The sequence below is a fragment of the Triplophysa dalaica genome, chromosome 2 (genome assembly GCF_015846415.1).
Source record: "Triplophysa dalaica isolate WHDGS20190420 chromosome 2, ASM1584641v1, whole genome shotgun sequence".
NCBI lineage: Eukaryota > Metazoa > Chordata > Actinopteri > Cypriniformes > Nemacheilidae > Triplophysa > Triplophysa dalaica.
Genome location: NC_079543.1, coordinates 27286865 through 27302116, shown reverse-complemented (window position 1 = coordinate 27302116; position 15252 = coordinate 27286865). Strand labels below are relative to the sequence as shown.

Here is a 15252-nt window from a genome sequence, read left to right as displayed (position 1 = left end):
ACTGTTCATTTGAATGTGTCCCGCTAGATAAGATTCATTTGGGATCTTACCGTACCTTTGTTGGCCTTCCGTTGGTTCTCTGGTGTCTTCATTAGCCAAAACAAAAAAAATATTTCAAGTCTATTCGTTCCCTTTTTCTTTCTGCTTGCTCTTGATAGTCTTCCTCATCTCTACCTTCTTCATTTCTTCCTCCATCATAAGGATAATTTTCAAAATATGGTCACAAACTTGTCCTACACTTTTCAGGCATGTAATCTTCCAAATGAAAAAAATCCACCCAATTTAGACATTAATACGCAACTCTGTGCCTCTTTATAATGATGATTGTTTTTAAGTCTTTATAACTTTGTACATTATTTATCATTATATCATCTTTTTATGGTGTAAAAACATTTCTTTTTCATTTTTTTTTTAGATTAAGTTAACCAATTAAACACAATTATAGGGCCTAATAAATGCATAAAAATGCAAACCAAATGAACTTTTTATCAATACAAATAAAAGAAAACTTTCCTAACTATTATTTTAACAGAAAAAAAAATATGCAAGTATATACTTAAAAGGTCAACATAGAAGACCCTCTGTTCAAGCACACACAAGGTGAATGTCCCTTTCCTTAAAGGTGGGGTGTCCAATTTCCGAATTACGCTTGTTTAGACAAAGTCGAGCAGAGTACAAAAACAACCTTGTAGCCAATCAGCAGTAAGGTGCACAGGATGGACATTAGTCGAGCCGAGCGATGACGAAAGCGAACAATGGGGGTAGGGGTGTGTCTGCTTTGGTGATTTGAACATCAGCAAGGGCTATGAGAAATCGGACATCCCTTCAATCTTACTTAGACATTTTATTTAAAATGTTGTGTTTCGGTGTGGTTCTTTCAAAGTATCATTGGTGTTGCTATGGTTTGTGTCAGTATGAAGGACTTTTATTTCCTACCCGAGCGAGAAGCTCTACTTGAAAGATCTACTTTTGGCCTACCGGGTGTCCAGGAATCGGCAGAGGGCCAAAGCCTACAAAACCCATACCCAGAACTATTAGACTCGTATTTTACAGTTTATTTCTGGCACCAGCTGCGCCCCAGTTCTGTTTTGTAACAATATTTTTTGTACAATTTATTTGTGAAATACAGAAAAACAGTACAATTACAGAAAAAGACAACAAATTTAAATGAAAAATTGAGAAAACTATTTAATATTGAACCTTATATACTACAATTTTACCCTGAATATTCTGCATTGTTTATACACATAAAAGTTTTTTACAGATTTTTTTTAAACCAAAGATAATCTGAGGAACATTAGTAACCAAACAACTTTGACCCCATTGACTTCCATTATATGAACATAAAAACCAATGAGACATTTCTCAAAATATCTTCTTTTTGTTTCACAGAAGAAAGAGTCATAAACACATTTCAAACAACATGAGGGTGAATAAACAATAAGAGAATCGTAATTTTTGGGTGAACCACGCCTTTAAGATATTAAACCTTCATGTTTGAAATGCCAACTTCCTTTTGATCATGGGATGCTTTACAGTCTTGTATCTCTTCATATTTCTCCTCTAAACTGCTTTGTGAGCTTTCAACCTCGTCAAATCGCTCTGATATCTTCCCAGACGTCACCATTATGACTCTCTTCTGTGTCCCTGCTGGTGGCCACGTAAATCCTCACCTCATCCCTCTCTGTGAGCAGTGTGCTGTTAAAACAATTCTGAAAGTCCTTTATAAAGCCTAGATCTCTGGCGAACCGAACCTTATTGGCCCAGACCAGCGTGGTTCCCGGCTGGCAGAAGTGACGCATGGTGAGCAGAAGCTCGGGCAGGTAGTCATGGTGATACACCACATCAGTAGCCAGCACATAATCGTAATGATGTGTGGATCTGGGGAAGGTATCCTCTAGCTTGTGACCCCAAAACAGTTCAGCTATCAGTGGCTCATGTCGCCGACGGCCTCTGGTGTTCCTGTTGAGGTTGCATGTCAGGTTACCCAAAATCTCAGGTAAATCCGTGGCTGTGAGTTTGGCACCTATGGAGGAGATTTCAGTGATTGTCTTGCATGATATAAAATAATCACCCTTAGCGAAAATCAACCATGTTTTATTACAGTAGAATGGGATCATCACTATTTGTATAACCACTAATGTAGTAAAACCATGATTAACTTGTGTGTTTTTGATTTGTAGTAAATCATGGTAATCTTCATAAGGACTTTGACTAAATATTTTACTATATTTCTCACATATTACCCTTCTATGGTTTCAGAAGAATTACTTTATGTTGATAGTTTGTATTTATATTTTTTATGTTTCGTTAGAGTTGTCAAATAATTAACCATAATCAATTGCAGCCACAATTGAAGTTTGTGTTTACATTATATGTGCATGTTTACTTTACATATTAATTTATTATTTAAAATACTCATACATGTATAAATATATATTTAGGAAATATTTACAAATTATTTATATTATATATAGTTTCTTTATATATTTACCATATTTATGAAATATTTTAAATTATTTATATTTACCAATAAGTTAATTTATAAAATGATTGTAATATTTGTCTTAAATATATGCATGAACGTGAATGTAAATACAAAATTATTATACACAGTACAAACAGTAATTTAATGTAAACACAAACCTTTATTCTGGATGTGATTAATCGCGATTAATTGTTTGATAGCCCTATATTATATATATATTTTTTTTTCGCCATTTGGGAAGATTGACAGATCCAGCCCAGTGGTATATTTACACCGCAATGTACTAAAATTGGAATAACTTTTGGAAAATGGAAACGTTTTGTGGCATGCATGCACGTCACAACGTTTTCACCAATTCACATATTTGTATGTCAAACAGTATTGCGTTCATTAACTTCTACATGCATTTTTTGTCTCCAAAACCTTATCGTTGTTCAAATAAAAAGCCAAAACGTTTTCCATTTTTAGTTAAAATTTTTGTAAACATGTCATTTTTGGATGAATCACATGACTCACCTAACAACGTGACTACGGCTGACAGGAGACCAGTTCCAGCTCCAAGCTCAAGAACAGATTTGTCACATAAATGTATTTGTTGTTGACCCTCCGCCGTGTCTAACAGTTTACAAAGTGCAAGCGCCTGTATAAACAGACACATTACAAATATCTAAACAGTTTATTTCTAGATTTAAGACATCAGAAGAACCTCATGATATGGCAAAAATGTGGCATCTATATAGGCTTAAAGTATCTATGAGAACTTGATCAGCTTTTATGTAGGATGATTATGTGTGAAATTGTATTGATTTTTGCACTTATAAATTGCTTATTAGGTAATCTTTATTTTAACGGTTTAGATAACTTCTGACGTTACTTATTGAGAACAACATTTTTAAGCTTTAGTACTCCTAAAAAACTCACCGCTGGCCAGATTGTAGCTCCGTAAGAATCAAGGGACTCCTGGATTATGATTTTCTGTCCTAAAAAATGGTAAATTTCTTTCCCCGGTATGTTGTAAATAGTGGGTGCCCATGATCTTGGATAGTCCTGCTGTTTGTCATTCTCTAAAGAGATCAGATAAATCAGACTTTAGCTCTTATGAAGTCATCAACAAGATTTGCAACATGTTAACACTTTACCTGTTGAATGGGATTCTGAGTTTCTATCAGCATCTACACCTCTAATTTCCACAGGTTCTTCCTCCATTTCAAAGGTTTCCTTATTTACATCTTTAAGTGTCTCCATGTCATCGTCTTCTGTATCCTCTTGATTTTCATCCTGAAGTTCTGCTTTTCTTTCCACCTCATTCATTTCTTCGACAAGCACTGCATCCGTCAATAATTTCCGCTGCTGTAATTCCACGATATTTGATTCCAATTTAAATTCTTTTAAATTCTTCGACTCTTCCGCGCCCGTCTCATTCTCCGTCTTCACACCCTCCTCCCTCACTTCTACATGTTCTTCTTTCACATTGGCTGAATAAATCTTTATTTCTCCGTTATCCTCCAGCAGGCTGGTGTTGAATGTTTTCCTGAAGTTCTCCGTGAACACCAGGTCGGATTGGAAGCGCACCCTGTTGGCCCAGATGAGAGTCGTGCCCGGCTGGCAGAAGTGCCTCATGGTGACCAGTAATTCTGGTAGGAAGTCGTGATGATAAACTACATCGGCTGCAAGGACATAATCGTACTTGTAGACGGAGCGAGGAAAGCTCTTGTCGAGCTTACAACCCCAAAAGAGCTCGGCCGCTAGTGGCGTGTATCTGGAACGGCCTTTTGTGTTCCGAGACAAGTTGCTTCTCAAGTTCCCGAGGACCTCAGGGAGGTCAGTCGCTGTCACCCAAGCACCTGGTGATGATGTACACCAATGAAAAAACATGATATGACCAGATACGATACTCCGGGGAGAAAGCTTTGGTACTTACCCAATAGACTGGACACAATGGACACAAGACCAGTCCCGGCGCCGATCTCCAACACCACCTTGTCATGAAGATCCACGATCTCTCGATTACACTCCAGGTAGCGACACAGAGCCAGAGCCTGGAGAACCATTTTAAAACATCATCTCTCACGACGATTGACATCTGTTAGCGACATCTGTAAGTGTACAAATTCTTGAATTGTTTGCACAGTTTAAGCCATCAAATAATATCGCACAAATAATTAAGAGTTTCCCAAATGCTTCGTCTGTTTCTTCTGCCCCAAATTAAGACTCTAGGTCAGAATTTAGGTCAAGTAGTTTTTGAAGTATAACATTGAAAAATTAAACAGATCAGATGTTCAGATATTTTTTGCGATCTTACTGCCGGCCAGATGATGGAACCGAAGGAATCGAGAGATTCCCAGATGTTGATCTCATGACCGGCGAAAGAGTGAATCTCCTTTCCAATGCTGGACAGCACACTGGGCGTCCAGACTGTCTTACACTGGATCACTTCAGTTTCTGTTTGATATTACAAATAAAAAAAGCAATGTAGTCATCGCTCAAACCTCAGAAGAGATCTCAATGATTCTAGCTTCTAGACTTCAGTGAGATCAAATGGAGAGCAAACGGACACTTAAGTCTTGTCTGTTTCTTACATATTTCTAGCGAGAACAAGAGGCAGAAATCTCACAAATGTCGCCGTTAGAGCTTCCAAGAGATCTCAAAAATGTGACAACCTGAGTTCAGATTTGTCAAGTTTGCAATGAAAAGTCAATACCATTGAAGATCTCAACATGAACTCAAACATTTCCATCCTCCATGCTCTTCATGGATTTGAAAAATGAAAGTAAAGCAATTTTAGGAGAAACATCTGAGAACAACTGAAATCTCAGCAACCTGTCAAGTTTCTCTTTTTTGACATTATTTAGCAAAACTGTTACTTACCATCTTGTTTTTCGTTGTCTTTTGTTTTCAGGGTCTCTTCTGTGACCGCTGTGACACTTTCACATTGTTCACAATCCATGCAAATATCTGCCCATCAAAACAACACCGAAAAAATATCAAACTTTCACATTTTCTTAATGTGTTCTCTCATTATGCATCTTAATAAAATAAACAACACATAATAATAAACAATACATCAGGACTTTAAAATATTACTTTTATCGCTCCACAATGTTTTTCTTTGCTGTAGTAGTCTCTGTCCTCTCAGATGGCAGCACAGAAGATTCAACCTGATGAGATCCGATGAGAAACTGCATCTAGCATCCCGCTGCAGTGTCCCGCTGACATGAGTCTAAAATAAGCCGGAGAAACTCTTATAGTCATCCTCATAAACCCCTCAATCCGGGAGATGATCTGCTATTTAAGGAAATGATTTAAAGCAGTGGTTGCACAATTAGATGAACGATGATCTGTTATGCAGTAAACAGATATGTTGTATGTGAAGTGTATTTACTGTAGTTAGTTTGATTCATGGGTCTCATGTTGTGTTTTCAGATTTGTGGTGAACAGAGAAATCATTTGTAACTTTTTTTGTGGATTTCTTTGCCCTGCATAATGTTTGATGATCAGAATACAAGGCAACATTTCCAAACGAGACTTTATTAAATTCATTTTATTATCATGTGAAGTAAGAAACCAGTTAGGTGGACTAATTTAAAAATAACAAATATGGACATTTTCAAGGTTCATTTGGATGTGTTCATATTTTTACCTAACCATGGTTTGAAACATTAAAGAAATAGTTCACCTAAAAATATTGTCATCGTTCATTGACCCACATATTGTTTGAAAACCTGTATTTAAGTCTTTTTTCTGTGCAACACAAAAGAAGATATTTTGAGAAATGTGTTTGTGGTTTTGTGTTTATACAATGGAAGTCAATGGGATTGAATGTTGTTTGGTTTCTTGCATTCTTCAAAATATCTTCTTTTGTGTTCTGCAGGACAAAAGAGAAAATCACACAGGTTTACTGCAAACGTTTAACCAAAAATAATGTCACCGTGCAAAACATTGAAGAGATGCTTAAATTAGGTTTAATTTTGTCTGTGCACCATTTACATTCTTTATAGCTTTTATTTCTGGAGTGAAACACGACCTAGACATGTCGAATTCCCTTTAACTATTGGTTCTTCATTTCCATCCAGCATTCATCTGAACGAGTCCAGGCGGCTGGTATGCGCTAAATGGATTCTGCAGAAGGGAAACCCAACACACGTAACATCTCTTGAGTCTGCATGACTTCACTAGAGCTGGTTAACCATATCCGACCTGCTCTAAATTCTCTCTGGATCTTCTCCTGTTTCATGTGCGATTGTCGAACCCCCTGGAAATTTAGGAACCATCATATTCTCCCCATGTAGGGGTCGATATGAAGCCGCGCGGGCAGTGTGATATCATTCGGAAACATTTACACCATTTGGCACATCATGGTGCTGTAGTAGATTTGGCTCTTGTGGGGGTGGAATAAACAGATTTTATTAGTAATGCCAAGATGTAGAGGGACAAATAAAGAAAAATCACATATCAGATCTCTGTCATATCTCAGATGTTGGATGGACTGGATGGAAACTTGCTAAAGTGTCATCTGCATCTCAGAAATTGCTTCCGATAAAATGAGCCAGAAATCACTCAAATGTCACAAAGTAAGTGTGTTAGAAGAGATGTCAACAATGTCAAGTCTGCATTCAAAAGTAGATATTGTCAACGACCTCAATATGAACCCAAATCCCAAATATCTTAACCTTAAAATGTTTAAAGCAATTGTAGAAGAAACATCTGAGACGGTGCAATAAAATGTCTCTCTGGGGGGAATTTAATTCAAGAAACAACTTCTTTTCCTGTTATGATACTGCCAGGCTGAAAGCGCATGAAGGAGATATCAGATATCTCAGTAAATCACTGGTGGATTTGTCCAGATTGGCGTCTGGCCAGAAGAACCAGAAAGATGTTTTTACGCTCTAAGCCAAATGTCAAAATCCCTGAATTTCCAAGACCTACAGTGAATGAAACTCAGTCTTTGAAGTGTACAAAACAAACCCTGATATTCCATAACTTCGACAAAACATATATAAAATTCCATGACATTCAATGTCTGGAATAGACCTTTTGAAATTCCAGGATATTAAAGAAAGTTCATGGAACCTGATGGAACCTTGTTTTTAATCTGTCCTCTCTGTGTGCCGCTAGTCATCACACAGACATCTGGTCCGTGCATTCCAAAAACAGACATCTGATGCAAGAGAGATATTTTAGGTCAAGTGTACATCATTTTTTTGTTTCTTCTAGATGAAGTTAAGAGAAGCTGTGAGAACAGAAGTGATTGTGGATTAACTGAAGCTTAGAGGTTTTATGGAATCTAACACCGCTGAAAAAACATGTGAAGATATTCATCGGGAGTGAAACATTTTTATCAAAATTCTTTTTCCCAAATACTTTTTTAAAGCCTTAAAGATTTTTGTGATGTTTAAAATACAGCCCACATCCAAATAAAATATGAAATACTTCACAATTATTATTTTATACCAAAGTTTTAATAAAACTGAAATAAAGGTTATATTTAAAATAATCTTTTTGCCAATTTATGTTATGTTATTTTATAATTATTATCAAATTGATTTTTTATTGCTAAATTGTTTAATATTTGTATTATTTTTTATGTTTATGTAAAACATTTCAGATTTTGTTTCAATTATTATTAAATTATTTATAAATGTATATTTATATTTTATTTCATGTAGTGCCTCAACTCAAACTTTATTTCTAAGGCAACATTCTCATTTTTTTAAACAAAATTCCCGAATTTTTAAAAATAGTTTAATTATCAAGAATTATCCATTAACTAGTGTCAACACATATTTCAACCTAATAAACAAACACATTTACATGGATTGTATATCTCTTAAAATCAACAAAAAAGCTAATAATTTTACTTCTATAATAAATAATAATTCTGATGACAAACTTTGTGCCAATGTGCGATAGGAATGTGCATGAAGAAATTAAACCGAATCAATTTTGATTTCATGTTGATAGATCCAACTATGTCACTGCCCAACATGCCTTGCGTTCCCCATTGTCCACAAAAGATGACCCATCAGAGTACAAAATCAGATCAGGATTTTGAATTGGTACATTGTCTAAGTGTTCGTCTACACTTAAATTTTGAACAATCTCTGCACAGTCATGGCTGTCTGGAGTTGCTTCAGACGGTGAAAGCAATGTGGCTGGGTTTGAAGGTGTGTTTTCTCCATAGTTTTCAATCCAACTACGACTGTAGTTACAAAGACCCAGAAAAGATTTAACTTTTTAAGATTTTTAACTCTCTGATTGTTTTGGGAACTGGATGTCTTTTAACGGCCTCGCAGCGGCTTGTTGTTATTTTCCTCTCACCCTGAGACAAACTCTGCCCTATATAGATTACCTCACTCTGACATAGCTGAGCCTTTTTCAGATTTGCTCCGTGACCTTTGCTGTGCAGAAAATCAAGCAGCCGCCTGGCATCTCTCTCATGGTCACCTTCATTCTCTGAACAGACCAGCACATCATCAATGAACTGGATAACAACTGATGTTGAGTCAAATTCTTTCATGTGTCTGTATAGAGCCTGATGATAAATAGTTGGGGCATTATGGAGACCTTGAGGAAGACGAATAAACATGAATTGCTGACCCTGAACTGTGAAAGCAAATCATCTTTAGCCATTGGCACTGACCAAAATCCATTAGCCATGTCGATCACTGAAAACCATTTGTGATCTGGTTTAATCAATCTGAAAATTGTGGTTGGGTCAGCTACGAGTGGAGTGATCTTATCAATGTACTGATTTGCTACCCTGTAGTCAAGTGTGAGTCTCCATGAACCATCAGGTTTCTTTACAGGCCACACAGGACTGTTGCTAGGGCTGTTGATCTTAACAATAATGCCTTTCTCCTCTAGTTGTTCAATTATTGGCATTATGCCCTTCATGGCAGCAGGGTTGAGGGGATACCACTTAGTGCAAGGGGCGCTGTCCCTGTAAATGTGACCGGTTCCATAACATGTAACCCACAATCTGTTTTATTATCCGTCCAAATCGCATGGGATATGCAAAATCTTATTTTATCAATCAATCAAAGATTGAATTCAGACTCATCAACACATCCAACCCCAATAAAGGTTGAGTGACTTCATCCACCCCAAACTGCAGCACTGATCTCTTTGGCCCCCAACAAAAAGGTTATTGGCTGTGTTTTTGCTAAAAATGTTCCCTTCCCTGTTGCACCTGTGACATGAATGGTTTCTGTTGTCATCAAAACGTTTGAAAGATAACCTGATGGAATCACAGTTAACTCTGTGCCAGTATCAATTAGGAAATCTACATCTGTTTGTGTGTTAAGAATGTGGGCCCACACATATAAGCCATCTGACAGTGGTGACCTAGTTTCCCCGTACCTCTGCATCTGGTTGTTGGACAGCACCCAACAGCCTTTGTTGTGTCTCACTCGGAAGGTGAGCAAACTGATAGACTGGATCTAAGACATTAGAAACATTGGGCGGAGGGGGAGGAGGCGGGAAACTCTGCCTAACACTCTCTCCTCTCTGCTTTTTCTTTGCATAGCAATTTTTTGCCCAGTGTCCCCTTTTGCCACAATGCATGCAAACATCCTTTGGCACGGTATTTCTGGACCCATTTTCAGAATCTGCTTTCATAGACCGTAATGATTTTGAAGCTTGGCTCTCTGCTCGAGCTACATCACTTGCAGTTTTCATCAAATCATCAACAGTGAAATTAATGTCTGTGGGAGTACCTAAACCCTCTTTTCCTACAAACTCCTTTTCTTATTTCAGGTAGTAACCCATAAAGCCAAACTGATAAGAAAGGTCCTCCCTTTCCTGCGATCTTAATAAAGCTAACAGGGTCGCCATTTTGATCTAGCCCTGAAAACATTGAAAATGTCTCACACATCTATTCAGTGTGATCCTCAACATTCTCATTAGCTTTTTGTTTTCATCTGCTAATCTCATTCCAGTCGACCTTTTGCCGTTGTGCTGTTCTGCACCACATTTTAAGCCTTTTCAATCCTTCTATCTCTGATCTAGGGTCTGCCATGCTCTCATACAAAACATCACCAAGAGCTTCCTTCAAATTCCTTCTATCTGCGACTGACAGATTCACTGAGACTATTCTGAACCCATCTCTGACTGACAGAGAAAACACCTCTTTAAGAGCTTCCAGCTGAGCTAATGCTGCCCTCCGATCTTTTCTAACATCCCAAACCTCTTTTGACCATTTAAACACGTCTTTGGCATTTGCAGGCACATAGTTGTAATGGAGTTCATCGCGACCCTGAATCTCACAATCCATTAACACGTTTCCATCCTTTGTTTTCTGAATATAATCTTCAGTTTTCTTTTGGCTTTTTTTAACATCAACCCTCAAGGGTCTGAGTCTTGCCTTTGCTCCCTGAAATTCATCAGAATCAGTGTCTGTGTCATAATCAGTATCACAGGATTTAAGGATTTTCTTACAGAATAAGGCTTTTGCTTCTCTTTCTCCATTTTACCCTTTTTAACCAGATCTTCTAACTGCTTGCACCTTTCCTGTAGAGTTGTTATTTCTACAGTCATAACTTCCTTCTCTTAAATCATCACAACTATCTTCTAATCCCCTCAGTTTGGGTTATCTTTGTCAATTTTCATTTCCAATTTCCTGCATTTAGACAAGGTAACAAGAGTCCAAGGAACCTGCCTTGAATCTCTTTTCCTCATTCTCTACATTTTTTGCCATACTGTCTTGATGTCATTAGGCTCCCAAATGCCACCTTTCTGAGCTTTGATCTCAAATTTTTAAACTATTTCTGCCTCTGTTTGTTTTGTGTCCAAACATTCAGATAATTTATCTGACAATTCCCCAGCTATTTCGTATAGTTTATTCTCTACATGACCCTTAGTTTCAGACATCTTTTCGTCTTTTGTTTCCTGCCATACATTTAACTTTTGATTATTTAGATTCTTTAGATGGAGATGACAAAGAACCAACTCACACTGCTGTAGGCGTGACCCGGTTGCAGCAGCACGATGAGGAAAAGACCTGCAGGGTTTCCCTTCGTACCTCTCGTCTGTCACAAGTTCGGTTGTTCAGCTGTCATTCCATCCTGCCGACAACGACATATGATAGATCCAACTATGAGATATGGCTTGTAGATCTTAGAGATCTAAACTTTGAGTCCAGTTTCACTAGATCTCTCTCCGTCAGGAACAAATTAAACCAGGAAATATCAACTCCGTTGTAAATCAATCCAACCACCAGGGAGATATAGAGCTGAAGGGAATAACAGCAGGCAGGAGACGAAATGATGTTAAATAGACAGAAAAAATATTTATTGAATAATCTCAGTTGTGCGTTGATGCTTAGTCAAGCTCTGTCAAACTTTGTCTGACTAGAAACAGATTCAATATGTGTTTTAACCATTCAAGATTACAGTATCAAAACATTGTCTCATGACATTATTATGAACCTTGAGATGGAGAACAATTGATACTCATATCAGCATAAGTCACAATACAACTCCTAACGAGGTTAAACAACAGAAAAGTAAGGAACAAGTAATACAAATAGAAGTGAATAATAAAATAAACGAATTAATACATATGATAGATGAATATTGTAATAAATGGGATAAATTAAATAGAATAATAAAATGAAATAAAACATGAAACAAGTATATCTTTCTATCCAGATCTATCAATGTTAACTTTACACAATGAATGTAAAACATCAATACAATGCTGTGATGTGTTTAACTCCAGTTTACGCCGGGGCTCCCTGTCTTTTCTGTGCGCTGTACAACTTTATACTAAGACTGGGCAGATTGTAGAGCTCCTGGAGGTGAAACAGTTTCTCAAATCTGTCCACGAAGCTGTTCTCTGGATCCAGACGAAACCTCATGGCCCATAAGATGATGGTGTTATCAGAACACAGGTGCACGAAGGTCTCCATCAGCTCGTCCAGGTATGGATGTGAATAAACCACATCTGCAGCCATGATGTAGTCGTACTGACAGGACGCCCGTGGGAAGCGTTCTTCCAGCTGTTGACCCCAGATGAGCTCGGTCACGTGGGGCTCGTAGCGACAGCGTCCTCTGGTGTTGTGTAGAATGTTGTGCCTCATGTTACCCAGAACATCCGGCAGGTCTGTAGAGGTCACTTTTGCACCTGGACAGAAAGAATAGTAACACGGTTTTATCGTGTTTATAATACACAATACCAAATCTGGTCTCTTACCTAAAAGGCTGGTTACTATGGTAACCAGTCCCGTCCCAGCTCCCAGTTCAATGATGTTCTTATCCATGAGGTTGTATTCATCACGGTGAGTGTCCAGGAAATGGCACAACACCATGGCCTTAAAAGAGGAAGGCACAGGTGTTATTTTAACCACTTTTCCCTTCGTAGTAAACATGAATGCTGACTGATAAGCACACTGCACTGATACGTACAGAAGGCCAGAGAACAGCACCGTAGCAGTCTGTAGACTCTGAGATTTTAATCTCCATGTCTGCCAACTTGTAACTTTCCCACGCTTTTATTTTGATCAGCGATGGACGGAAATGTTTCTTCATTATCTCTGCGGCCAGCTCGACGTCCGCCGACGCTTCTGAAGTGACAAAAAGAGAACGTCTGCTGTGTAATGGTAGAATGTTACTCGGAAAAATTACATTTTCCAATGCGACTTACATTCTGACTATGTGCACTCCCCTGGGATCAAACCCATGACCTTGGCATTGCTCTAACCACTGAACCACAGGAAAAACCTTAACCTTGATATATAAATAAAACCCAAAAATATTACAGTTAACCAAGTTAACATTGTGCAGACGAGTAGAGCATTTGCTTATGAGGAAAACAGACTTATTTTAAATCTTAAATCTTTGATCTGAAGATATTACATTGGTAATGAAAGCTGTTATTGGCTATTGTTCCTTCATGACAACATTGATAAGGGTTCAAATTGAAACTCAAGTAGATGTGAAATGGAGTAATAAAAAAATAATTGCATTCAAAACAAATTCTTTTGAGTTTGCTGTTCTTATGTGTTTAGTGTTATTTACTCAAAAGAATTGAGTTTATCAACTTAAAAGTTTTGAGGTTATAAATTTCCTAAAAATGTTAGAGCTATCCTAACTGATCAGGGTTTACAAAGAACACAAGGGGCATATTTAACTTTTTTTTAATAGAAAGATGTTATTTCTTCTATGGATGTCATTTTTTTCTGTCATTTAATGAAGAAAACAATATATATATATATATATATATATATATATATATATAAATTAAAGTTTTAGCCCAGAATCTTTGAGAATTTCTAAATTCTTTGGATTAAAGGGGAATGTATAGGAAATCACTGGGAATCAGCAAAATTGCAGGTTAGTCTAACTATACGTAGTTGAAAAAACATATTTTAGCAAAATCCTGATATAAATTCCAGAAATAAGGTTCCAGAAATGTTCCTCGCCTTGCAACCCTTTTCACAAACCTTTGGTTAAGAAAATAGATCTCATCCTGTAACATTATATAACTATGATTGTAAACACATAAACACATTACTGTGTGTAAAAAAGAGTCTCCAGTGATTTGTTTTGCGCAGGTGTCAGCGCAGATGTTGATCACACGGAAGTAATGCTATATAAGAGACACACAGGTGCTGTTTAATGATTCATTATGAGCAGGTGTATGATTTATCACACCCTGTTTACACCAGACGTGAGCGGCACGACGCGACAAATGACGATAGAACCCAACGAAACGAATCGCGCCGCATCCAGTGTGAACAGAACTTCTGTTCTGTTATGTGTTCTTCAGTCATTTACCTCGGCTTGGGTCTGACAGTAAATAAGATAAAATAGTCATGTCAGATGTTTTACTTTTGTCTGCTGTGTTGTGTTAAGACAACTTCAGCGGCATACATTCACACTGGCAGAGAACGTTTGTGTATTTATCTGTCATGTAGAAAACAATATATTTACACCCACCCTCACCACTGGTCCCATTCTGCTCCATTTCCCTCTTCTTCTCTTTGATAATTCCTTATAAGTTGATCTGAAGTCGAGCGTGTCCGGCTCCCTCTCATTGGTCTCTGTGTGTTACTCTCAATGACGTTTGACTGACAGAAGCAGGTGATGTGAATGGAGGTCAGAGGGAGAGAAAGGGAACCCTTCGTTGGACTAATATAGTATATAGAGTAACAGTAAACACACACATACTGGCACGACCACGGGTTATCATAACTGAGGAATGATCAAGTCATTATTTGGCTTGGAAACAGGAATGTAGATTGTGTTTTGAAAGCTTATTATAACCTGTAACAGCTGAGCTCCTTTCACCTTCACAGTGAACTGTTGTGGTGTTTTCCAGAAGACTTCAAGGTATCCAAAGCTTTGAAGCTGTTGAGTTTTACTATTTACTATTTATCTATTAAAGCTTGGGGTCATCCGGAGGGCCTCGGGTTGAAATATTGATTTTGATCATTCTTCCTGCGAAGAAAAGATATACTTAAATAATAAAACACCAATATTTTGTAGAAGGGGACCAAAAAGACCAATTTCACCTTAAATCTGAAGGCTACACTTTTTGTGTTCTTCTGCATGCCATCATTTAAAGGGATAGTTCACCCCAAAATAAAAACTTATTTACTCTGATGTCATCTAAAACCCTCTGTGGACCACAAAAGAAGATATTTTGAGAAATGTCTCGGTGGTTTTGTGCATACAATGAAAGTCAATGGGGTCCATTGTTCTTTGGTTACCAACATTCTTTAAAATTTCTTCTGTGGTATTTTGCAGAAGAATGAAGATCATACA

At 37.5% G+C, this 15252-nt stretch overlaps 2 protein-coding genes across 2 annotated transcripts; both read right to left on the bottom strand.

The window, feature by feature from the left end:
• Positions 1-1377: 1377 nt before the first annotated feature.
• LOC130410659 (uncharacterized) lies at positions 1378-5810 on the bottom strand. Its single transcript, XM_056735468.1, has 8 exons — positions 5573-5810; positions 5357-5443; positions 4791-4930; positions 4410-4527; positions 3628-4332; positions 3410-3552; positions 3005-3128; positions 1378-2026 (listed from the first exon to the last, which is right to left on the bottom strand). The coding sequence occupies exons 2-8, from the start codon at positions 5433-5435 to the stop codon at positions 1593-1595; spliced, it is 1743 nt and encodes a 580-aa protein (XP_056591446.1). The 5' UTR covers positions 5436-5443; positions 5573-5810; the 3' UTR covers positions 1378-1592.
• A 5994-nt stretch (positions 5811-11804) lies between these two features.
• mettl21e (methyltransferase like 21e) lies at positions 11805-14529 on the bottom strand. Its single transcript, XM_056772814.1, has 4 exons — positions 14425-14529; positions 12892-13049; positions 12680-12797; positions 11805-12610 (listed from the first exon to the last, which is right to left on the bottom strand). The coding sequence occupies exons 1-4, from the start codon at positions 14450-14452 to the stop codon at positions 12207-12209; spliced, it is 708 nt and encodes a 235-aa protein (XP_056628792.1). The 5' UTR covers positions 14453-14529; the 3' UTR covers positions 11805-12206.
• Between the last annotated feature and the right edge of the window lie 723 nt (positions 14530-15252).